This window comes from Fomitopsis serialis (assembly GCF_022376445.1).
Source record: "Fomitopsis serialis strain Sig1Antser10 chromosome Unknown B0H18scaffold_148, whole genome shotgun sequence".
NCBI classification, from domain to species: domain Eukaryota; kingdom Fungi; phylum Basidiomycota; class Agaricomycetes; order Polyporales; family Fomitopsidaceae; genus Fomitopsis; species Fomitopsis serialis.
This window is the reverse complement of record NW_025955108.1, coordinates 69,960-94,348: the sequence shown is the minus strand read 5'-3', so window position 1 is coordinate 94,348 and position 24,389 is coordinate 69,960. Positions and strand designations below refer to the sequence as shown.

General features: G+C 53.1%; 6 protein-coding genes across 6 annotated transcripts; 2 read left to right on the top strand and 4 right to left on the bottom strand.

Moving 5' to 3' along the window:
* Positions 1-1,103: 1,103 nt before the first annotated feature.
* On the bottom strand, positions 1,104-2,100 carry B0H18DRAFT_1125251 (uncharacterized protein; the record flags this gene model as incomplete). The annotated part of the gene is made up of 4 exons (XM_048034977.1): positions 1,104-1,403; positions 1,460-1,638; positions 1,691-1,922; positions 1,975-2,100. 4 exons carry the CDS (start codon positions 2,098-2,100, stop codon positions 1,104-1,106), a joined length of 837 nt encoding a protein of 278 aa, XP_047886831.1.
* Positions 2,101-4,112: 2,012 nt separating this feature from the next.
* B0H18DRAFT_1125250 (uncharacterized protein) lies at positions 4,113-5,277 on the bottom strand (the record flags this gene model as incomplete). Its single annotated transcript, XM_048034976.1, has 4 exons — positions 4,113-4,752; positions 4,800-4,911; positions 4,962-5,153; positions 5,202-5,277. 4 exons carry the CDS (start codon positions 5,275-5,277, stop codon positions 4,113-4,115), a joined length of 1,020 nt encoding a protein of 339 aa, XP_047886830.1.
* Positions 5,278-5,645: 368 nt separating this feature from the next.
* B0H18DRAFT_1125249 (uncharacterized protein) lies at positions 5,646-6,796 on the bottom strand (the record flags this gene model as incomplete). Its single annotated transcript, XM_048034975.1, has 4 exons — positions 5,646-5,738; positions 5,788-5,950; positions 6,001-6,181; positions 6,229-6,796. The coding sequence occupies 4 exons, from the start codon at positions 6,794-6,796 to the stop codon at positions 5,646-5,648; spliced, it is 1,005 nt and encodes a 334-aa protein (XP_047886829.1).
* Positions 6,797-6,978: 182 nt separating this feature from the next.
* On the top strand, positions 6,979-8,127 carry B0H18DRAFT_959598 (uncharacterized protein; the record flags this gene model as incomplete). Its single annotated transcript, XM_048042833.1, has 4 exons — positions 6,979-7,395; positions 7,457-7,523; positions 7,557-7,843; positions 7,966-8,127. The coding sequence occupies 4 exons, from the start codon at positions 6,979-6,981 to the stop codon at positions 8,125-8,127; spliced, it is 933 nt and encodes a 310-aa protein (XP_047886828.1).
* Positions 8,128-10,839: 2,712 nt separating this feature from the next.
* B0H18DRAFT_959597 (uncharacterized protein) lies at positions 10,840-13,932 on the bottom strand (the record flags this gene model as incomplete). The annotated part of the gene is made up of 11 exons (XM_048042832.1): positions 10,840-11,314; positions 11,363-11,455; positions 11,507-11,580; positions 11,634-11,732; positions 11,845-12,081; positions 12,136-12,531; positions 12,577-12,852; positions 12,978-13,138; positions 13,193-13,327; positions 13,388-13,633; positions 13,692-13,932. The coding sequence occupies 11 exons, from the start codon at positions 13,930-13,932 to the stop codon at positions 10,840-10,842; spliced, it is 2,433 nt and encodes an 810-aa protein (XP_047886827.1).
* Positions 13,933-17,624: 3,692 nt separating this feature from the next.
* Positions 17,625-18,793, top strand: B0H18DRAFT_839196 (Bromodomain-containing protein; the record flags this gene model as incomplete). The annotated part of the gene is made up of 3 exons (XM_048039476.1): positions 17,625-18,007; positions 18,541-18,664; positions 18,722-18,793. Coding segments are annotated over 3 exons (579 nt in total), but the record flags the coding sequence as incomplete, so codon positions are not given.
* Positions 18,794-24,389: the final 5,596 nt, after the last annotated feature.

Here is a 24,389-nt window from a genome sequence, read left to right as displayed (position 1 = left end):
GGAGGTCTTCGGGGTACGCCGGAATACATACGTCCATCACGAACTGTCTCTAACTTTGTGCAAGGGAGTGATATGGGATGCCACAATGGGTCTCAATCCCCTCCTGGCTCGCAACCCTCCCAAATTGAGTGCGAACTGGAGGGAAAATATTGAGAACTTTCGGCAGCCGCAGGAGGGGGACGACCTTAACCCGGCGTGTGTCTCGTTCTCGCCGGGGTGGTTCCAGCTCGGGCACGACGTACGTCTCCGGATTCACCTTTCCATTTGTGTTCTCAAAATCAGTAGGGCGCCGACAATTTCCCGCAGTCTCTCGATTGCTCTCAGATCCAAAGTCCGCCCCCGCCGGTCGCGCGTGGTTGGACGAGATGGCTTATCCGCATATCATCGTATCCGGTATGCTGCGCATCATGCACCCGGATTTGTATGACGCTGGAAGGGCCTCCATTGAGGCTTTGCGGAGTGATCCCGACCGGGCCACCATTGTGGATTCGTGGCACAACCCGTTCAATGCCCTTTCCGTGATTACGAACCGAGCAAGCCCAGTTCATCGGGACAAGTTGACCCCGAAGCATCTGTATGATATGCTGGTGACGATCGGTGGCGATCATGGGCAGATCATCCAGTTCCCGACGCTAGGTCTCCGGCTCCCTTACTACAGTGGCACGGTTACCGCATTCTCCGGCACTCGACTCCCGCATGATGTCCCACAGTCTGTCGATGAGCGGCTGTGTGTGGCATACTTTATGCGTCGGAATGTACATCGTTGGGCCGGGGTGGCAGACGTCAGTTGGCGGAACACTTGGGAGTGAAGGTGCTTCGGAATTGGGATTTGTGGTCGGCGTCGCGAAAATGGGCTTTGTAGATTGGGTACTTGGGGTCCGTAGAATTACGTATTCCGTTTTAAACCAATATGGTCAACTTCTCACTTCTCAGCTGGCCGAGCACCGCGTCAGCGACCGAATGCCCCTAATTAACCGGCCAACACTAATCATCCCGGGCCGGGAATTACGAGAATCGTCTCGGCGAAATGCACTCGTCTTCGTTACAAGCAATCCGTGTGGGGAGGTACATGGACGGGGACACCGTGGACTACACAATGTTTACTACTGGTGACCGGCCTCACTGACCCGAAAATGAGACGCTACAGCCGGGGCTCTGGGAGTCATCCCGCGCTGCCAGGCCTCCCGCTCGGCGGCATTCGCTCGGGCGGCAGCGTACCAAAAGTTAAGCTCCGCCTGGATGTAAATGTCCATGGTCTTCATGGCCATCCCGAGTTGCTTGAACCACTGCAATACATCGCTCGGCATCCCCTTCGGCATCCGATCCGGGCTCAGGGAGGGGGGGATGGGGAAGGAGGGCAGATATGCCCGATTAATTTGCTCGGCGGAAACGGTCACTCCATCCTGAAACATAAATGTGGGTAAGTGAGTCAAAGAACAAGGCGATCCATTCATCTTACCCGCAACCTTTCCAAGTCCAGTTGCTGCTCCAGGCGACGAAACTGTTCTCGTGATGCCTTCAGCTGCTCGGCAATGATGTGGTCCATGTTGGTCTGGCTGGCCCTGAGCTCCTCCAACACGGCTTCCGGAGTATTGTTCTCCTGGGCCACGGGGAAGGTGTTATGTACAGAACTTTCGACTGGCCACAATTAGCCGTGAAGGAAAGTTGTACTCTGGCTGAAACTCCTTACTGTCGTGCTCTCCCACAGACGTGTCGTTGGATGGCAGAGGACCGGGCACCGGACTTTGTCCCTTTGCGACGCCGGATGCAGCCTCGATCACATTCGTGACAACTTCCATGTCTTCCGTTCCCCGGGGTGCGACGATCTCACAGTAAGTGGACATTGCCTCGGTGAGACCATACGCTGCGGCAACCTCCGGCTTCAATAACTCCTGCAGGCCAATCATGAGCGCAGAGACCGACTGCATTATTATGTTAGAGGCACAACTCCCAAGTGATACCGGGTTAGCTTACCAGGCCGACGAGGAAATTGTTGAACGCGCCGGGTGTCGCAGGATTGAGCTTCGCCTCGGCCAGAGTTTCGAGGGCCTTTGGAATCATGAGGTTTGTTTTGCTGTCCTCGAGGAGTTCGGCGAGCATGGTGTTCATTGGTAGTTGAGCTGTTCGGTGAAGACGACGTGTACAGTGTACTGACAACAGTTGATGTTGAAAAGATGCGAGTGGCAATGGAAGCCTTATCATCAACTGATCTCGGATCCTGCCCACGTGAAGGACTTTGGGACACTTGCCTTCTTGAGTATGGTCTGCTCGGCACGTGTCGCACATTGCCGAGAGCAGCCTTCTTGCAGGTCACCTGCTGTGGCAGTAGCTGGGATAATTCACCACCATCATCCTCCACTTCCGCATTGAGCTCATACTGTCGGTTCCTTGGGAGTTCGTTATGGTAAGTTCCAATTGCTCCGCACCTATCTCCAGCGCCATGATTAACTGACATGGGCAGTCACTCCGGCGTGAAGCATTTCCAGTCGTCAGGTGGGAATTACTTGCATTTGTGTTGTCTACCCCGTGAGTGGTTCCCACGGTTCGATGAACCTCAGCATTGTAACATCATTCTTCAGCCATGCCGAAGTCGTGCCCGACCGGCCACACACGTATTCAATCAACCGGTATCTATTTGGGCAAATCATCCTATCGGTCACCTACGAGAGCAGCGAATGGTCCGCTGAGATGCCCAGGACCGATGCCAGGCTGGAGAGTATTATGTTGCTGTTTGATATGGTGGAGGCACGGGATGGGATGTTAGTGTGCTGAGCCTTCCGTCACAAACGTAGTGTATTGTTCCTGCTGTCATGCTTTCAATTGCTGTTCTTAACCGACTCCATCCCCTCCACTGGGCATGAGACATTGCAGCATGCATTCCCGGTCAATTGCATCGTGCATGCGAACATTTGAATGGCACTGACAGTCCCTCTAAGATGAAGCATTCAGATGCAGCCCGAAATTAGGTTGACCGAGCCCGGCCCGAGACTTCGGAAAGTTGCTCGGGCCGAGAGTTCGCAAACTTGCCCGGGCCGAGATATGGTAAAGTGCTCGGCCCGAGATTTGGAAAATCCTCGGGCCGAGAGTTTGGAGGTAATTGCATCATGCATGCGAACATTTGAATGGCACTGACAGTCCCTCTAAGATGAGCATGGAGATTGCAAGCCGAAATCAGGTTGACCGAGCCCGGCCCGAGACTTCGGAAAACTGCTCGGGCGAGAGTTCGCAAACTTGCCCGGGCGAGATTTCGGTGCAGTGCTCGGCCCGAGACTTTGGAAAACTGCTCGGGCCGAGGTTTTGGAAAAGGCTCGGGCCGAGAGTTGGGAAAGCTGCTCGGGCCGAGAGGGGAAGTGCTCGGCGAGAGTTGGCGACATTTCTCGGGCCGAGAGTTTGGAACACTGCTCGGACCGAGTGTTTGGTGTACTGCTGGGGCCGAGTGTGGGTACAACCGCTCGGCCCGATCGTATGGCAGCTGGCTCGGTCCGAGGTTTCTGAGATCGTGAGGGCCGAGTGGCTGGTGAAGTGCTCGGGCCGGGAGTTAACAAAGGTTGTCGGGCTCGGGGCTGGCACCATGACATCTCAAATCTCGGTAGATTACTCGGGGCATATCGCCTTTGTAAACACAATGGGAATACAATCGACGAGCTACTGACTGAGTATCCTACTAACTTGATACTATCAAGCCATGAGATTTGGCTCCAGGTACAGATCCCGCCATGCCACTTTCGCATCTTCACGCAGGCGATCGAACAGTGCCGCTTGTGCTCGGCAGTGCTGGGAAAATCCAGGGTACTCGGCATCGGTGTTATTGGTCGCTAATTCTCGCCACCGGCATGCTTCGTGGTCAAAGTATCGGCACACGGAGTCAAGCTCCCTGCGCAATATGGCGGCTTCTTCCTCCAATCTGTCAACCTTTGAACGGGCATGGAACCACTGTACCCTGTGAACTATGCGCGATGTCAGCGAGTTATTCAATGTACCACTGCCATCTCACGTACTGATTCCCAACTCGTCATTGCTCCGTATGTCGCCACCGACGTTAACATTCCATATCCACGAGGGGGATTGTGCCGTTGGCCGGCCTTGTTGGGCTCGCAATGGCGTTACTGTCTTTAGATCGTCTGGGGTGAGCTGCTGATATTTAGCTTGATCCTCTGCAGACAGGCCGAGCACTTGCATCGCCGCTCGGGCCCGGCGATAGATTGCCGCTTGAAGCTGTACAGCTCGGTCGAGTTTACCCAACTTGGTGAAGGATCGGGTGCGCTTCTTGTTGCCATCTTTCCTCCCGTGCCGAATGGTTGTCTGGAACTCAAACGATTCTTGCCGATGAGAATCCGAAGCTGCTGCAAGGCATCATTTGCTTGTCCGCGCCGCAGAGTGAGCTCTGCGCGGCCAACGTTGCAATCCATTGGGGTTAGAGCATTCCGCGTGAAATTCGAAGGTAGCCCGAGTTTCGTATGTTCCGCCGCCTTCACTGGGTATGGTGCGGGCGGTTTACTGGGAAAGATGGACCATGGATTGTCGGCATGTGCTGGGGGATCGTTGGGATCTTCTTCCCACTCCGCAGCCGAGTCGTCATCCACTGCTTCCTCCTCTGCCACGCCCCAGTCATGCCTTCGGTGAATTGCAGCCGCTCGCCGGTGGAACCGCCGGATCTGACTCTCGAGAGGCTTCCTCCGTTTGGCCAGCTTTAACTCTTGAGCCCCCGTCACAATGGCCCCCATTTGCTTTATGTCTTTCTGGATTGCGAGTCTGGGGGTGATCAGAAGTAACCCGGAAAAGGCGGTCAAAGCACTGACTGTTGCTCTTCAAGCTTAAGGCCATCGGCAATCCAGTCCGCTGTGCCAACGCGGTCCCCGCCGTCACCCTCTTCTTCTGCCAGCTTAATCTGAAGTTCGAGCCACGAAGGCACTGTCACCAAATCAGCCCTGAGCTCGGCATGGAGAGCAGAGTGTACCAACTAATTTGTTTCTTCGCTTGATACCTGTCCATTACCTTCACATCCCGAAGCCTTCGTCGTTGTACTATCCTGAGTTCCCTTCTCCACTCTCCCAAAATCTCGGCATCGACACTGGCCTCCTTCGCGGTGAGGTCGGCCTTCATATCGGCCAGCAGTGGCCGATTGGCTTTGATTTTTCTTCTCAGCGAAGCCACTGTCCTCCGTCAGCCCAATGTGTGATGCACAATCAGCTAGATCATACCCATGGTGATCATCTTCTTCCAATTCCAATTGTTCATGTGCCGGTTGAGGGTTTCCTGCCGGTGGGATGTTGACATTGAGCGGGTACTACCCGACACGGGATTGATCCCCGACCATTGGGTTCGATGATCTCGCCGTCAGCTTCCCCGGCCCCCTCGGTGAAGGTGAGAGAGTGCCGGAGCTCGCACTCCGCCTTGTGACCGTGAATGTGAAGAGGCCAATGCACTTGTATAGGACGAGGCCCCCCGGCATTTGAAGGTAAGGATTGTCGTCAAATCGGTCATTGAGATGGACGTGGTACTGGCACATGATGTCGTATGATACATAGACGTGCCAATACCTCTCGAGCGGTAGCCGAGAGCATTGGACAGAGAGTAGTCCATGTTCATCTGACGTTCACCCTTCTGATAGTTCACTACCGAGTGCGGAAGGAAGCACCCGTGCCTCAAACAAGATGTTGCGCCGATCCCGGTACAGCCAGCTTATGCCGGTCAGCGTTGGCCTGGGAGACCGCCTTGTGGTCGTTGCAGCTTGAGTGCTGTGGACGTGTTAGCCACACGTTGTATGCCGGCTGTATACACCCTCACCATCTTCACGTCCTTCGCTACTCTCAGGTGCTCCTTGTATGGGCCGGGATGAACCATGAACATTTTCCCCGGCATCAACGGTACGTCGTTCTCGGGCTTGCGCATTTTCATTTGCTCGGCGTGGAAGTTCCCATCCATGACATATCCTCGGGCATATAGATACCTCCAAAACAGGTCAGCTGGCGTATACCGGTGAACAGGGTAACTACTTACTTCCTATCATCCACCTCCCAGTCCGCGGGTATGTTCACTCCGGGCTGCGGACATGCCGGGCAAAAGTGAGCAAGGTCTCCGTTGCCCGGTGCCTCTCGCCACTGGGGCCCGTATCCAAACTGTTTCTTCGCCTGGAGCAACGCCCATTTGCGGCTCACTCTAAGCAACTCAAGGTATGATCCTACTTCCATTTCAATCATGTGGTGTGCTGGTATTCTGCACGCTCACTCACCGGTACTTCATGGGGAAAAGCCAGATTGGTGGCCCGTCGAATCCGTGCGTAGTAATTCATGGCGGTAGTCTTACACTCCAGATTGTCCAGCAGGAAACCGTCAAGGGCCCCAAAGGTGAAGCATGTACGAGCCTTCCGCTGGCTCGCCGGATACAACTCGGCATCGAGAAGCTGCGATGTGTGGTCACCGGCGTCGGGACAGCCGCACCACATCACCGGGAGGAAATGCACCCCGGTGGTGTCAACAATAGTCATCATTGCGGGCGGGGGTCGCGGAGGTGAGTCGGCGTGGTGAAGAGGGTCCGCTGGTACATCGCCATCATCGTCGGCCGCGCGATCGGTCGCCCGGTCCATCTCCACTTCCTCGTCATCCTCCACGACAACCGCCGGCTGGGGGCATTCTCTGCCCCGGTGGCCGAGAGTGATTGAAACGCCAACTTGACGGAGCCATGAGGGCTCCCAGTATCCTCCGAGGTTCCACTGCTCAACCCGGTGGAATGGTGTGCGCCGGTGCTCGGCGAGACAGCAGGTTGGGCAGAAAATTGGATAACCAATGCACGACATGCACTTCCATACCCGCCGCCACTGTTGCAGCTCGAGCACATATAGCTCCCCTCGGCACTGAGCGCGGGAGGCTTGTAGTGGGTGTACAATGATCGGAGGTAGTTGTGCTGGAGGGGAATCCACTCTCTAAGCATTTCAGGTTGTGTCTGATTGAATTGGTGAGGCTCTGTCTACGATACAACATGGGCACTTGGTATACCTGCGGGGCACTCTGTCGAACTGTGGGGAACTCGCAGAAAGTCGTGTTGGCAACATCATCGGTTGGTGGCGTCCAGCTGGACTGTCTTGTTGTCGACCGAGCGGTTCAATGGGGTGTAGCCGGCGGAGTCTGCAACCCGCTATTCTGCACCTCAACAAGCCGTGACCTCACTCCCCTTGCAGTCCTTCTTTTCGTCAGTGTGAGTTCTACCACTGCAGGAGAGGTTGCCGTTGGCCGCAGTCGACCCATGGTGTTACCAGAGCAATCAACAGCCCAGCAGTTTGACGAGGGCAGAGTTCAGCTCTGTATTGCCATTGCTCACGTCAAAACTCCTGCAACCATTGCGATTGCCACTAGTGCAGCAGTATGCAGCGGGCCGGCCGCACATGTTCCGGGTATGGTGCGGCCGGGGCCGGGATCACCGACGTGGAGTCGCTAATTGTTGCAGTGTCCTCAATCAGAGAGCATTCATGATTTCCATGATGGTTCTCATGAGAACAGAGCGCATAATGGCCCGGCCGGACATTAGTCAGTGGCGTATACAATGATGCGGCCGGCAAGATGTCGATCACAACGGTCCGGCCCGCCTACCGGATCACGTGTCCGACGCAGTGGGTTTCATCCACTCAGACGAGATGCCAGAAGCATTTCCTGGATGCTATGTTGGAGCCAGATCGGTTTCAGCCTGCCCTGGCTTCCCGGTCGGGACGGCCGGTGATGGGCCTTGTCTTAACCTGGTAACCGGAGTCAGTGACCGGACCCGGCGGCGAGCGGGATCTGCGATGCGGCGAGTACCATGGAACTGGAGAGCTAACAAGTCACACCTTGGTGACTCGCTGGAATCCAATGTGGGTTCATCTGTGATGCTCCGGCCGGCACGCACCCATTCTGCGCGGCCGGGGAGCCAAGACAACAGAATTGTGGTGATTAGGAACTAATGAAATCAATACAATGTTATGATTGAACGTAGAATTTTGGTGAACCCGAGTACATCTCGTTATGTAAGCTCAGAGTCCAAGGGTTGTGGCGAACAAGGCGGGGGGTGTCACCGAATCGGTCACCCCGAGGCTACCAAACTCTTGCCATCAACATCTTCGTCAAGAAATCACAGCTTGCGTACGCTGCACCCTGACCTCGTCACCGCACTCGCAATGGGGAAAGTCACCTGGAATGAACAGGACCTCGTGATCCTCAACAGCAATCTGGAGGACTATCAGCAGGCTACCGAGGATCTACAGCGGTGTCAGGAGCTCGTCGAGAACAGCATTGAACGGCTCCAAACGCGGAGGGGGATTCATTTCGATGCAGCTCTACGAAAGGTACGCATTCTACATGCTTGATGTGACAGTTAGGGATGACCTCCGGTAGCGTGTCGAAAAATGGTACTCCAACCGAAGAGCATCAAAGGAACAGGTGAAGAAGGAGATGTTCAAGCTCGGCAAGGACATAACGTGGAGGACGGTGGCCGCGCGGGACCGGGAGGATGAGCTCGGGGAGATCATGTCTAGGCTTGGTCGGGAGCGTGGGAAGGATGGATCGGATGAGGAGGAGGATGACGACGAGGGCGAGGAAAGGGAGGAGAAAGAAGACAAGGGAATGGCAAGTCGCCGGATCCCGGGCATCTACCAAACTGCATTGAAGGAACTGTGCGACAATCTGTCGCCGGAGGACCAGGCCGAGTACATGCAGGTAGCCTCCGATTGGAACACCCAGGTCTGGCCAGCGGACCTTCAACGGAAGCAGCTAGAAAGGCATGGTGCCAACATGATCAGGGACTTCATGAAGATCATGTGGAGGAAGTGCGGCGCGAGGTGCTTCCTGCTCTTGGGGATCCCGATGGATAACGGGGCCAGTGGTGTGTTGGAGTACGTGTGCCGACCTTAACACATTGGTGTAGTTGTTAAAAGATCAAACCAGGTTCGACTTCAACGACGAGATGTTTGTTGAGGAAGGCACCCCTAAGGTGCCGAAGTTCACTGCGAGCCAGCCCGAGTTCAAAACCGGTCTGATGTATGGGATGTGGAAGACGTACATTGACATCGCCTTTGGTATGTGAAATGCTTTAGCGACGCGTACGAGGCTTGAATCATGAGCGACCAGATGCACATGGATTTGAAGACGAAGCCGATCACGGCCCAGCATCCCTGATCGAGAATATGGACTGGGAGGAGGATGAGGATGGGTACCCACTGATGCCGGAACCCGACCACGACTGCTTCAAGAAGACGAAGCTCAAGAGGCAATTTCTGGCAACCTTTGTTCGGAAGACATATGGTGCATGTGTCCGAGATCCTACACCGATTCTGTTTGTGTCCGGGATTGACACGCATTCCATGGTTGACATATTATCCACAGTTAACTTCACCGGACGATCAACAGTCAAAGTGCCCTGGCAGTCGCTGTCCGAATTGTCCAACTCCTTCATAGATCCCGAGTACCTCCCTGCCGGCATCGTCCTGAGTGACCCGAACAAGATGCGCACCGGGGACCTTGACGCCATCCTCACCCACTGGCGCGAAAGGCAAAACGAGCACCCACAGGGTCCCGTGCTGCGATTCAGGGCGTGGAAGAACTCCAAGATGGAGATCGTCGTCCCACAGGAGCTGAGGCCTAAACCTCCGGCAAGGCGCCCACGCCCCAAGCCTCGGCAAGCCACTCCCGGACCGTCTCGCCCACGTCGCCAGCGGTCTCCCGCCAACGTCGCCAGCAATGAGGAATCTGCGGTGGAGACCGATGGAGAGGAGGACTTCGGCGAGGTGTTCAAAGCTGACTTCAGTACAGATGAGGAGGAGCAGCCGGTGAAACTGTCCCCGAAGCGCAAGGACAAGGGAAAGAAAAAGGAAGTGGTTCCCGCGTCGCCGGATGAGGACGCACCACCGCCAGCCCGAAAGGACAAAGGGAAGGGTATCGTTCCACGTACTGCGCCGTCGAAGCCCGAGCCCACTCGTTGGGCATCCGGAAATGACAGCTTGGTCACGGCAGGTCAGTCGGGCAGACTCAAAAAGCCCGCAGCAGTTGCAGCGGGCAGCAAGGTCATTGACGAAGCGGGCAACACGACCTCAAAGCCGGCAGCGAGCAAGTCCCGGGCGGCAAAGCCGGGTGTCAAGCCCACCAGTGACCGGCCCGAGCCTGCCCCCGAGCCCTCTGTCAGCCGGAAGCCCGTCAAGCCCAAACCAAGGTATCGTACCACCACTGATCCAGCAACCGACAAGGTCGCCAAGCAGCCTGACGCAAAACCGGAAGCTGGGCCCAGTCGGAAGAGGAAGGCTCTGGCCGAATCCGATGCCGATGACGACAACGACATCAGGAAAAACCTTCATTTCTTAAGTGGTCTAATTCAGAACGGATAGACTCTACAAGACAGCCTAGCTGCTCAAGACAAGTCAAAAACTTCAGCATGCTATTATAGTATCAATTTTCCTTTGGAGGTCTGTTATAGAACTGTCATACCTTCAGCTAGAGATTACTTTAGAGAAACTTGGTACCCCCAGTATTACTTTGTTGCTTCATCACAAGTGCAAATCCAATGCCTCTTGTGTTACTTCAGTCACTTTGATCTGCTTTCCTCCCAGTAGCAATCACTCTACATCTCATGCGCATTCGATAACAATGACAGTACACAATAGATCAATACAGCATGCGAGAACAACACCTAGCACGAACAGGACGACAGCTCAGCAAAGGAGACAACTACTAGTACAGGAATCATGATGGTACAGACATGTATGTACAGACGACAGACTGCTGGGATCGTAATTCGAAGCTCCTGCCAGTGACAGTCACATAATGTATAAGCTTCGGGCATAACTCAAAAAGAGTGACCTACATAGACGAGTGTTGCACCTCAAGGCCCCTCTTCCTCGTCGATCTCATCCTCCTGGGCCTCCTCACGCTCCGAGTCTTCCATGCCATCCTGGACAGCACTGGGCTTGCTACTGGAAGTTCCAACCGTCTGAGAGTTATCGTCGACAGGGTCTTGTTCAACATGTTTAGCATTAGCTGACTTTGACGCGGTCTTCGCGGTCTTCGTCATGCTCGCAGGCTGCCCTTTGCTCGAGGGCGGCTTCGCTGCGTCCGCGTCCGCATTCGCATTCGTAGACCTCGGAGGCTGCCCCTTGCTTGAGGACGGCTTTGCCGTGTTCGCGTTCGCATTCGTAGACTTAGCCTTAAACATTATCTCAGCTATCACCCGACTGACAGACGGAGAAGGAGACGTCACCCTCGTGTCAAGCTTCGCACGCATGCGATCGAATTTGAGAAAGCTCGTGCCCTTGGCGTCAGGCTCGGTCTCTTCGAAGACATTCAGGTTGAGTCGCCCACTGTGAACAGGCATCAGTCACTGGGAGTAGGTTATGCTTCGCACTCACGATATATGACCCCAAAGTACCTGCTTCGTCTCGTCGTAGTACTCCGGAAGTTCCTCTTTCAGGGTCTCTAAGATGGCCATGAGACCATCCCACCTATAGTTGGGGTAAGTAACTGGCATACTGTGCAGAAGAGAGACTACTTACTTGGCGGCGAACTGCTTGTTCTGGAAGAAGTTGGACTGACTGTGGTTCATGATATCTATCAGGGTGTTCTCAATCTATGCAACAGGGAACATCAGGGCTAGAAAGAACAAGTTTCCACGCCACGCACCGCGTTGCAGACCACAGCAATCAAGTTGTCTGGGACCTGAGAGAATTGTTCCATGGCGGCGTGGAGGTTCGCATCCGCGCGCGCTCCCAACGCCCAGTGCTGGAATATCAGCTCCGAAATGGCAGCATTACGGAATAGCTCGTCTTCGTTGAGTCAACTTTCCTGCTGCAAGTGTCACCGATTAGCCGTATGTAGGTTATTTCGAGCGCACTGTCACATCCAGCTGCTTGCGGTCATTGAAGACAATATTGATGTCGCTGAAAACGAAGTTAGGGATGTTTCGCGATCCTGTTCCGTCGTTGACCTGGGTAGGATGCGCCTTGAGCAGCCATGCAGCTGCTCGGCTTCTCTGCTCGGCAGAAAGACCATGAAGGCCGTACAATGTCTCGACGACAGCTTTCGCCTTCTTCTTCAGCTCGTTAAAAAACTGGGATGCACACGCCCAGACCTTGACATGAATCAGAGGGCCCCCGATTGAAGATGTGTGTGTCGTGTCACTCACAACATCATAGACAGCCTTCTGGAGCTCCGCACGCTTCGCCTCCTCCTCCACCTCCTCCTTCTCATCCTTATGCGTCTTATCCTTCCGATCGCGCTTCTTGATCATAGCAAAACCAGATCTGAGGGCTTTGATATGGCGGCCGTGTTTGTCACGCATCTCATACGCGTCATGTACGCTGTCGTAGATGATCTGGTTTCTGCTTGGAAGTCGGCTGCTTTGAATAGAGTGTTCTGCCGTCCACGCTGTGTTGAGAGCGATGCGAAGGCGTAGGCAGTTCTGGGACGTGGTGACGAGCGCCCTGAGGTTGATTGGGAGGTCAGTTATCTTCGCCCGTTTGTTGCCGGTGCTCTTCGATCGCCGGGGCTTTCCTTTTTGTGTCGTCTCGTCACGCAAGACCTGCGAAATTAGCTACGCATCCGCTGGTATCATGTAAGTACTGACCACTACATCGTTGTCGTTGTCGTCGGCATCATCACGATCCTCGTCACCATTCTCGCTGCTCTCCTCTCCCTTCTCCACGTACTTGTCATCATCCTCAAGCTCGCCATTGTCTGCGTCCACTTCCTCGGCACTGAATTCGGTGTCGCGCTCATCGTCACTCTTATCGAGGTCGCTTGCGCCTGAGTCCATCGTCGATTTCGCCTTGCTAACCACCCTGGCAATATTTTTCCTTGTGCCCTTTGCTGTGGCTTGCGACGACGTTCCTCCTCCTCGAGACTACACAAGTATTGTCAGTAAATAGCAATATGAATAAATCTGACTACCTTCGGCGGCACCGCGACGTAAGCGATTCACCGCGTGCTGCGAGCCGGTGACGAGGGAGATGTGGGGGTAGGAGGCACCTTGTTCTTGGTGGAAGACGACGACACAGCCTGCTGTGCTGTCTTTGCGGCTTGGGTAGTAGCCTGTGGGTGGCCATCGGCGTCGGCGTCGCTGCCCTCGTCATTGGAGCGAACAGTGGTTGGCCTTGCCTTGCCCTTGGCCTTCGATGGCGCCATTTTGCCTGGGTTGTTAGCCTGTCAGCCCTGAGCATATCTTCAGTAGTCGGAGAACATACTGAGCGACTGGGCGACACTGGCTTCCTCGTCATCCAGGTTGGTTGCCTTTTTGGCCGCTTTTCCTGGTGATTGAGGATGTCCCTTGCCAGATGCCCTGAACCTAGGCTTGGGCTGAGGCTTGGGCAGAGCCTTGGCTTGAACGGTGAACCGTAAAGTCAGGCCGGTCTATCGCTATCAAAAAAAATGGTACTGACATTGGGACTGCACTTCGCCTGACTTTCCACTCTTCCGTGCCTCCTGTGAGACATCCGCACTATCCCCGTCTTCGGCAATATCGTCCTCTTCACCCTCGTGGTCGACATCCATGTCGTCTTCGTCTTCGGCAGGCTCCGAGTCTAACACGGCCACGGCCTTCTTCTTGCGCATTCGCGGCTGTGTCTCCTCTTCATCGGCAGACTGGTGCTCGTGTTCCATTATTGTGGCGGACCTTTTTCGTACATCTGATAGTTCATAGTACTTAGTTAACCATGACTAACGTTATAGGTGTACTCGACTCACTCAGCCGGTGTGAGTCTTTTGCGTTTTTGCTAGTGTTCAGAGCCATCTTGCGAAGCTGTGCAAGAGCCTGTCGGTCAGCAGGAGATAGTCCAGACGCATCGATGTTCGGAATCGAGGCGCTGCTTGACGATGCTTTGCTGGGCTTCGCACGATCCTGCTGGCCGGCACCGCGCTTGGTCTTGGAGCCGTCGTTGGCAGCAGAGGCTTGTTTCCGAGCGGCGGATTGAGTGCGAGATTCCATCTTAGCAGGGAGTAGAACGCGAAGAGGGGGTTAAGGACAGGACAGCAAAAGTACGTGAGAGCGGAGTACCTACGCTATGTACTTCCGCGGCTTCCGAAGTCGTGCGGCCTTCGGCGTTTGCCCGCTACGTCGACCATCGCACAAGTTCAAAATCACCTTCGACTTACCTTTGACAGACATGCAGCATACGCTGCGAACCTGTAACAGGGCGTACACGGTGTTTCATAGTGGCTACAGTGCGTGTATCGCGCTTCCCAGACTTTTCCGCGTTTTTGTGACTTTCTTGATTTATTTGAGTTTTCTCACGCGCGACTAGGTTAGTGCCAGCCAAGTGCGAGCGCATGCCACCGATTGATACAGCTTCAGAACACCTTGTCCGACGCGCCCCTTTAGAACCACGTAAGTACCCCCAGTAGAAAATGCATCAAAGACTTGTATAGGTACAATTAACGAAGCGAAGTGTTACTGCTGCACCACACCTCGGGCTGATCTTGCCACCAGTGAGCTTACCATCTCGCCCGCCATGTCGTTCGCCGGGTCACTCTTCCAACTCTTCGCTCTCTCGCTTCTCCGCCTGTTCGCTGACCTGCCTGCGTGTGCATTCGTCGGCCGTGTGTGCGTGCTGGGTGTTCGCCCAGCGCGCTTGCGGTTGGCATGTGCTGTCGTCTGACTCACTGGTTGACAACGCTCGCCGAGCATGTGGGACTTGTTGAAACGTGTTGGAGGACCAAGGATCGTTGGTAAGTACAGTGTCATCAATGGTCAAAAAAGGACTTACTACCGACTGAGACCAGTTGATAACACGGCAGACGAGCTGTGTTGTCCGCCGTTCATACTTACTCGCCGCGCGTGGCAACCGACTGCCTCATCAGCACAAAACAGCCGCCGGAGGAGCAGAGGTTCGCCAGTGAGCAATGCACATTATAGAGAAGACTCACCGGGTGAGACGAGTTGATAACGTGGCAGACGGGCTGCCAGTGCCTCGTCTGCGGCTGAGATGCAGTGGAAGGCATAGCGTCGTAGTCAGCGATGACATGCTTCGCGACTCCAGATCGAGTATCATTGGCGACGTAGGAGAGGTCATCGTAGACGCGAGCCGTGAGGTTCCACCGTTGAACTAGATCCGAGGAGTGAGACTTCCAGAGAGGCATAGGCAACGGAGACGCGACAGCAGAGGGGCACGGATCGTGATGCCGGCCAGAGCAGCGAGACAGGCGGCCTGCAGGGCGAGGTGGAGGAGACGGTTGAGGGAAGGCGTGACGAACGTCCAGACGTAGCGACCTTGACGGGTTTTGAAGACGAAGGCGCGCAACTGGTGTGGCTGAGACTAAAGAAGGCCTAGGGTAGGGAGGGGGAAGGGCAAGACGGCGACCGTTCGGGACAAGAGGCAACGCCAGCAAGACTCGATCTTTGAGCACAGCCCATCCGACAACATGGGAAGGACTCACCCGGTGATAACATGACAGACGGACTTGCATCGTCATCCGCCCTCACGTTACCAGCCATGTATCTGCACGGGACTTCACCCCGAAGAGATCGCGAAGGCGAACTCCATTACGGGACGCAAGGATGCTGGTGAGTGTTCCATTTCACGGTCGAAGGTTTCATCAAGCGCGGCAGATGCGAGCGGCCTCGAGCGCGGAAGCCCTTTGGACCAGCGTTGGTGCGTGACGTGTCGTGTCCATGTGCGGCCTACTCTTGCTGGCTGTTACCGTGCGTGGCGAGTTGAGACTCGACCACTGCATACATACCAGACTCTCGTCAGTGAGCTGGTACTACTTGACATGCACGCCGGGGCCGTCTTCACTGCCTTGGCTTAGTGGGGTCGTCTGCGGGTTGAGGCGACAAGTCCAAGCATACTCACCCGGGATGCTAGCTTCGCCGGCCACGGCCTCCTGCCCTCCCAAGTCGCCTACTATCCTTCACGAGTCTCCACATTGAAAGTTGTTGGAGCTCGTTACCGCCGTGAGCCGCGTGATTTTGGGGCGCGGCAGGCCGATGTGTGCACCATATCTCTTGCGGACGGGCCTGCGTGATTGTCCCAGAGATCAACTGCAAACAAGCGAAGGTGGGGCAGGCGATGAAGCTGAGGGCGGATGCGAAGGGAAGGGTTGAGAACGTTAAGAGCGTCGACGGTCGAGCGACTCGGAGCGACTCACAGCAACCGCACGTGATGTCTCGTGTCCGAGGCGCTTAGCACTTTGTGCGTCCACGTCGACACCGATTCACCCTCTCCTCCTCCCCATTGTACTGCTCCGCGACCGACTCGCTCAGTGTCCCCTTCGGCCACGCTTCTCACCCCCCAGCATCTACGGCTCCGCACCCATCATGAACTGCCTCCTCATCCCGCCTCAGTGGCAATCACCACGCCCATCCCCGACGTGCGCCAGTTGCCCAACACGCCCGCGCCCATGCCCTCGCTGTTCTTCCACAGGTGCCCGAGCTCACTCCCGAACTTCGCAACGAGTGTAGCCCCCACGCCTGAGCCCCGCATTCTCATACAGGTCCACGCACTTCCCGACATCCCACAATAGCACGTCCGCAGCCTCGAGAGCTGCGTGCACGTACTGCTCGAGCACCACCCGCAGCGCCTGGTCGATCGCCACCGTAGCACTCTTGCGAAGTGCACGTGGACATTGGCTGCCAGTTGTCTTTGATGCACACACCGTCGGCCGTGAGCTCTGGAGCATGGTGTCATGCAAAATGTTGACGTGCAAGGTTGAGCGGGCAAGGCAGACTGTCAAAGTGCGTAGTGCTGTAAAGCATCACACCTCACTCGCTTACTCAGCTCTGACAGCTTCGCGCGTGTCTGGCGAGAATCCCGTCAAGAGGTGCCAGTCGCCACGTCTGCATGACGTGCGGTGAAGATGCGAGGCACACACTATGGGAACGGTGAGGAGCAGGTTTAGGTTCTGCTTGGGCTTCCATGTTTGTCTGTTCGAAATCAGCCCCATGAGCGATGCGCGTCCGTTGGAGGACGAGAGGAAGGTACGTACCGCGCCCGGTACGCTGATTCTGCCCCAGCATAGGTTGTTGTGAATTGCGTGAGCAACAGTGTGTCGACCACAGCTTGCGTTTCGTCTGGAATGCGGTGAGTAGAGGCTTCTCTGGCTGGCTTGAGGACCTACCTAGCAACAGGACGAGATGGAGCTGCCGAGATGGCGAGGCCGCTGGTACGCGGAGTCAGTGCGTGAGTGGTCCAGCAAGATTGCGGTCCTACCCGCCACAAAAAACGTTGGTTGCTCACGATTTGGTCTGGGGATGGACGAGGTGGATTGCAGAATGCGGATGCGGCTGAGAGAGACCGTGCGGAGGTGTCATTGGGCGAGGATGAGACACGGGAGAGCCAGGCTAGAGCAAAACACGCGAAGTAGAGGTGCTGCGGCAAGGACACTCCGCGAGGAAGCTGCTTAGAAAACCTTAGATTACTTCATTGGTGTACTAATGCTTATCTGTCTTTGTGCTGCTTAATGTGCTTCGCCGCACATCAGCCATCCGAGTGGCCGTCGAAGGTACAACATTGCCCACCCCAGACGGGTACTCCACCTCCAGCGTCGGTGTCTCCCAAAAGCAAGGCGACCCCTCTTCCAGCCCCGACTGCTGCACCTGCGCCCGCACCCGTATCGAGTACGCCTTCTGTGTCGACTCTTAGCCTTGCACAGTGGTGTTTCTCTACATCTACCATCCGCACGCTCAAGAAGATGAAGGATGTAAGTCCCTTCTTGCACCCCGTCGATCCTGTTGCCCTTAACTGCCCGCACTACCCTTCCATCGTGAAGCATCCGATGGACTTCTCTACCGTCGGCCGGAAGTTGACGGCTTCAAACGCATCGAAGCCCAGTCCTAACCTTGTCAATCCCCGTTACTACAATGCGGAGGACTTCATCGCCGACGTGCGATTGATTTTCACTAACTGCGGGCTGTTCAACGGGCCTGATCACCCGATCACTGCAACGGGTAAGCGTGTCGAGGCGGTGTTCGACAAACAGGTCAAGCAGATGCCTCCACCTGAGGAGGTGCGTTGCATTACTTGTCTGCGTGTAGTTGAACTCGTGCTGATGCCATGCCGACAAGTGTGCTCGCCGTAGCAGCATGTACATCTCCTGCCAGACTCCCGTGCTCGTTACGACCGCATCTACTACGCCTATTGGCAGTTGATAACGTGGCAGACGAGTACTCGTCAACGACGTGTCTTCCGCCCTTTTATAGCAACTCACCCACCTGCGACGACCTTGCTGTCCGCCTGCCACTCATTCACGTGCGAGACGAGAGCTCGCCAGCAGCGCCCCCCGTCACGCCTCCGTCCCTTCGTCATCCCCACTCCCCGCGTCCATCGCTGCACACCGCCGACCGCTTCATAACAAGGTGAGTGTTCGTCAGCTTCAACTCTACATGCCCAGACTCACCTCCTCGAATCTTCAGAGCACCTTCCACTTCCCACCGACCCGACAGACTCCCTCGTCGCGGCTGCGCACGCAACTCCCCACCGGTTGTTAGTGTGGTCTACAAACATTCAACCGTGCTATGCACTCTCACCTCGTTGCCGCCTGGCGGAGTAGCCCAAGCCAATCGTTAAGAAGGTTGTCACCCCTCCCCCTCCCCTATCAGCGACAACGATGCGCTCTCCTTCGAGCAGAAGAAGGACCTGAGCGACACGATCGGCAAGCTCGAAGGTGCGAAGATGGAGAAGGTGGTTCAGGTTACCCATGAGCGTGTGCCCAAGATTCGCGACGTGAGTATCGTTCATACTGTGGCGCCTCCGCGATTCTCATCATTCCGTTTCACACAGAGCACCGAGGAGATTGAACTCGAGATTGACGAGCTACCAGCCACGGTACTGACGAAACTTTACAACTTCGTCATCCGACCCATGAAAGTCCGGGCCAAACGCTCTGGCAAAGGCAAGGGCACTGGCACCGGTGGTCTCAAGCGGAAGAGCATGGACGAGGATGTTGAGGCAGCGAAGATCTGCGCCCTCGAGGAGCGGATGAAACTCTACGAAGGGCGAGGGTCCGTAGGTCCTATCAGCGACGCCCCACCAGCCGACGACAGCGGGCACTCTTCTGCGGAGTCAAGCTCGGAGAGCTCTGCAAGTGATTCAGAGTGATGGAGGCTCGGACATTATCCAACTTTTGTTGTTCGTTCGCCTTGTCTCGTGTTGTTGTGGTCTTCGACGACGGTCGCCTCGTCTCTTTGGCTCACCGGTATTGTAGTTTCTTGTCATCAACGTACGTACACGGGCGAGCAGCTCGTATACGGTAGGTGTGCCATCAACATCGACTAGATTCGAAGGCCGTTCAGCAGAACCAACTGCCTGGCGACGCGCGGGTTAGGTTACAGTCTAGATAGCATTGTGATAATGACGGTACAAACAATCATACATCGGAACCTCAGCCTGTCGTACAGACGTACCGACGAAAACAGACGGACAGAGTAACGAGAAATGTACAACATACAACATATCCGCACCGCGATTGGCAATGGTGTATCGTACAGCGACTGGTAGAGCAATGATAGCGATGATGATAGCGATGATGATAGCGATGATGAAGCGACGATGATGAGAGTGACGAAGAGAGCGAGGGGGAGAGCGACGAAGAGAGCGATGGGGAGAGTAACAGCAAACACGCAGGGCACGGTGACTATTGTACACCCACGCGACAAACGCAGACAAACAATTGCAATTGTCGACACACCTCCTAAAGACCGGGTCCACCCTGTCGAGCACGCTGACGCCTGTCCTCATTCACCTGCTCCTGCTCCTCCCTCTGCCTGACAAGCACTTGCCTCCTCAAAGCATCCTCTTTGTCTTTCTGTAGCGAGCGGTAGATCTCCTTGTCGGTACGCGCCTTGTGCTTGCCGAAATTGCGCACCCCGAATGACGTGTGGTTGAATGCGCTCTCTCCAGGAAGGTTCCTCTTGAAGGTCTCCAAACGGTTGCGTGCACAGGTCTTGGCGCCGTGATGGATGGCCTCGACGATGTCAGAAAAGGGGAGCTTGAAGCTCTCAGGAAGACCAGTGTCTCTCTGCTCAAATAATTCATCGCCGAGACAAAGGAAGGCTATGTCGCGATCGGCGTCCTCTGAAGTCTTGACGATTTCTTCATCGGTGTGCTGCGCTTTGTACGTTGTCCAGTCGTCGAAGCCGTTCTTCCACACTTCGACTTGCTGGGGAGAGGGCCATGGCTGGCAGTACGATCCCATTGGTTTAGATACATTGAGGTGTGAAGAATTCATTATTGCCCATTTTCACTGTCTAGTTGCTGCCTGACAGCCCAAATACTCTATGCATCCTGGTTATCTACATTGTTGATTTCAGTGCTCCATCATGAGCAATATTACAATTGAGAAAGTAAGCCACTATGTGTTGTGTGTCATTGCTATATTCATAGGAAACTGTCTGTGAAGAGCACATACTTACACTGAGACTTGCACATGGAATCATTATTGCCTTTGCTCAGTATTCCAGAAATGCCTACTCAATGGTCATGGTATCCAGTCATAAGTCCCATGAACACAAAGGTTTTCAACCTTTGTGAGATAACTTTTGGTTTCATCTGCTGGCTGACACTTACTTCTTTTGTATGCATGCACAATTCACCACCATATTGCTCTTGTTCAACCACCCTCTCAATATATACAGATTCTCTACTGTTTATTTGGAATGGCAGGTACTCCACCAGATATTACCACAATGCACCATGTGTAATAATACCTGCTTCTTGGACCCTCCCATGATATATACAACACTGTTAAAATGGCACACGTGTTCACTCCTGGGTCTATGGTGTTATTGTGTGACTTTCCATATACCATCAAAGAATCCAGCATGAGTAGCTGACATTTTATGCTAACATGTGAAGGGAAATGTTGCTGCCAATGAGAGTGATCCAAAGTCACTTATTATTGACTCGAGATCTAGAAAAGGACAGTCAGATATTTGCCTAGAAGTCCACTATAAGTATGGTCTGTTGCTGGTTGCCTAGTGGCAGTCTGAGTGACAGTAGACATTGTACAAATAGACATCATCAATACATGGTACAATCATTCCCTGCCCATATGAGCAAGCCAAGAGCTGCCAATTATATCACCCAAGGCTCATTGCATAACTTGAACAATAGGACCTGGTAACACATCAGCCTATAATATGATGGTAGAGGTTAGATATGCTCCAAGCAATTATCACATGAGGGAATAGAGTTGATGTCATCTCATTCTCCACCATTTGTCCAGCACTGCAGCAACTATGAAGGGCTGGGATGTATGGTAAGTCTGCATGTCTAGTTGCTCACCTCATGACACTGGTAGTGTATACAGTTCTCTAGTAAGAGTAGCAAGGGCACAGTACTGTGTCTCTGTGTCACTTCTAGGATCAGTACAGTGTGAACCCATATTTGTGATGGCTATGCCATTATACAAGGGACATGCAAAGCAAAGTCAATGTTATGAGTGTTTCTAGCATTGAATGGTACCTTTGTGCTGCAGGTACTCATTGTTGAGTGATCATGGTCCACATAAGGGGCTGAGAAGCCAATTACTAGTTACAGCAAGTAGTACAAGGTTGGAATCATACATAACATTTCCTTGTTTTGTCTGCATTTTCTGAGCCCAGACTCAACAAGTAATTCAAACTTTCCAGGTCAGCTACTACATATTATTCACATAATTCATAGGTAATTGGTAAGCATCACAGGAAACACAAACAATGTAAAAGAATAAGTGTGAGGCATGTGCTTTTTATTGTTCTTTGTTGGATGGGGCTATATTTATATGAAAGTATGGGAAGGCATACTATGTACAGACTCTATGACACATCATATGTGACTGAGAATATACCCAATCGGGTTTTTTCATTTTTGGGAGGCCACAGCACAGCAAATACAGTGTCACTGATGAGCTTGTGGCTGGCATTCAAGCTCAACTCCCAAGTTTGGCAGCCTGCATGTTCAGGGCCTGTTGAGCTGTTGAACTAAACACAACAGCTTAGGATCCTGTTTGGAGTTGCCAGTTCCTGACAATTCCAGGTGATACTGGTGGTTACAAGATATACAAAGACTCACTGAAAGAGTGGCTTATATCAGGCCATGCATGGGAAACTCTGCACTATCATAGGGTTTTTGCCACATGTGAGCCTCAATAGTGAGCACAATATGAATGTATAGTACTCCTGGATTTTTCTCTGATTTTCCTGCTATTTATCCAGTACTGCAGAGGCCATCAATGGCCAACTTCCTAAATGGGCAGGAGACTAACCATATATGGCAGGTTTCCATGTCTGCTTCAGACTCCCCTCATACCTGTGGAGCTCTCTAGTAAACATGCTTACCAAGATCTGCTCATATGCCTCAGTATCACTTCTCATGGTCAGTACCCTCAAAGATACCTAATATGGACACCCATCAGTATCCATGAAGTATCCCATGGAGAAGGAATATTTGGGTATTTATTTGAGTATTTTTGCGCATTTAATGGGGCTCTAGTAAGAGCTGAGTTAGTGTGGCTGAGAGCCATCAAAAAACTCGGCATGAAGAGCTGAGATTGAAAGATTACTTTAAAAGGGAATATTTGTCAGCATCCCAGCCAATGGGAATGTTCCAAAATCCCTTTTGAATGACCGGAGTCGTCGACAGGCCGGGAATTCCGGCCTGTCGACGACTCCGCTTCGGCAACGGGCGCTTATTTGCGCGCTTAGTAAGCGATGTAAGTGTGCACTGTTTCTGCAGCAAAACTGACTTGTTTGGGGCTCAAGAAAGTCCCAGAAAATCGGATAATGTTCTAGAAGATCTGTGGAATATCCCTAAGCATCTTAAAAATAGAGAGAACCTCAATACATGGTCATTCAGTAGTGGGAAGTCAACACAGGCATGTTATGACAATATTTCCCCACTCATAGCAGTGCTGTGCACATTCCAGACACACTCATGCTGTGTGGACTATGTGCATGGTCTATACAGGTCATATCAAATGTGTTTCAGAGACAACAACCTATTCATATTTGGAATCACTTTGCAATTGTCCACAGAGGTTCTCTTTTCTGGATTATGAATATATAGCAAGGCATGCTGGTTATAGACTCTGAGGACTCTATACAGAATCAATTTCTTACATACAGCAGGCATCATGGATTAATTCAATTGTACATAATATTCCCAGATTTTATCAGCATTTTCTGAGCCCAGACTGAGCAGCTGAATGGAAACTGCCATTTTTGGAAGGCCAGCTTCCCTATATAGCAGATCCCAGATGTCAGAGAATCAATGGGCAGTCTACAGGCTTTGATAGAGTCACTTTGAAGGTTAAAAGCAGTGCACTCATGTGTACAGAGGCATATGTGGGTTTTTGAGTTTTGTGAATTGTGCCATAACCACTGAAGTTGATGGGCAAGTCACAGCAGCTACAGACTCTATGACATCATACCTATCAGAGAGAATATTTTGGGGATTTGTTGTATTTGTGAAGGCTACAGTACAGCAGATACATGGACTTGAGAGCCTTTGGCCAAATACAGCAAGGCCAGTCAGAGGCTAATTCCCTTAAACAGCATATTTCAGTGGAGTCTGGGAGACTACACTGCAAGATGACTCGTCCACAGGTCAAAATTTTGACCTGTGGACAAGTGAACCTCACATGGCATGTGGCTGAGCCTATTGCACCAGACTCTGTGTTTCTGCTATCCATCTCCTCCACAAGTACTCAGCATCACACATAAGTCCTATCAACCCACAATGGGACAATAGTGTTATCTAATGTTTTGCTCATTTTCCTGCCATTTATGCAACACTGTAAAGGTGATCTATCATCAACTTCCCAAACAGGCAAGGGATCTACCATATATGGTGATTTTTCATATCTGGTAGCCATAGACCCCTGCATAAGATTGTCAGCCTGTAGGACTCTCCAGTAAGGGCAGTAAATGAAAAACAACATTTGTACATATGCCTCTGCATCACTTGCCTTGGTCAGTACACTGTGAACAAGCACTGGGATACCTAATATGGACCTCCATACCTGTGTGCAAGGAGCATTGCATGGGAGTCAATATTCCGAGATTTCTCCACATTCAATGTGCTCTAGTCAGAGTCTAGACAGTGCTGCTGACCACATTGGGCAAGCCATCAAAAAACTCGGCTGAGATTGAATGATTCCCTTAGAAGGCAAGGTTTGCCAGTGGTTCAACCAATGACATTGCTCCAAAATCCCTTTTGGGTGACCTGAGTTGCAGAGAAATGCAGGGCTGCAGTTGTATACAAGTCCGCTTCGGCAATGGGCGCTTAATGAGCGCTTAGTAAGCGGTGTCAGCGCAGACTGTTACTGTGTCAAGAGGGCTTGTATAGACTTGAAAAAAAAAGCGGAATATTCAGAAGATATTCAGAATGAATGAGGTCAAATCCTTATAGCCTTCCATGATACAATTGTTGCATCAACTAGGGCAGTATACTCAATAACACAGTGAAATTC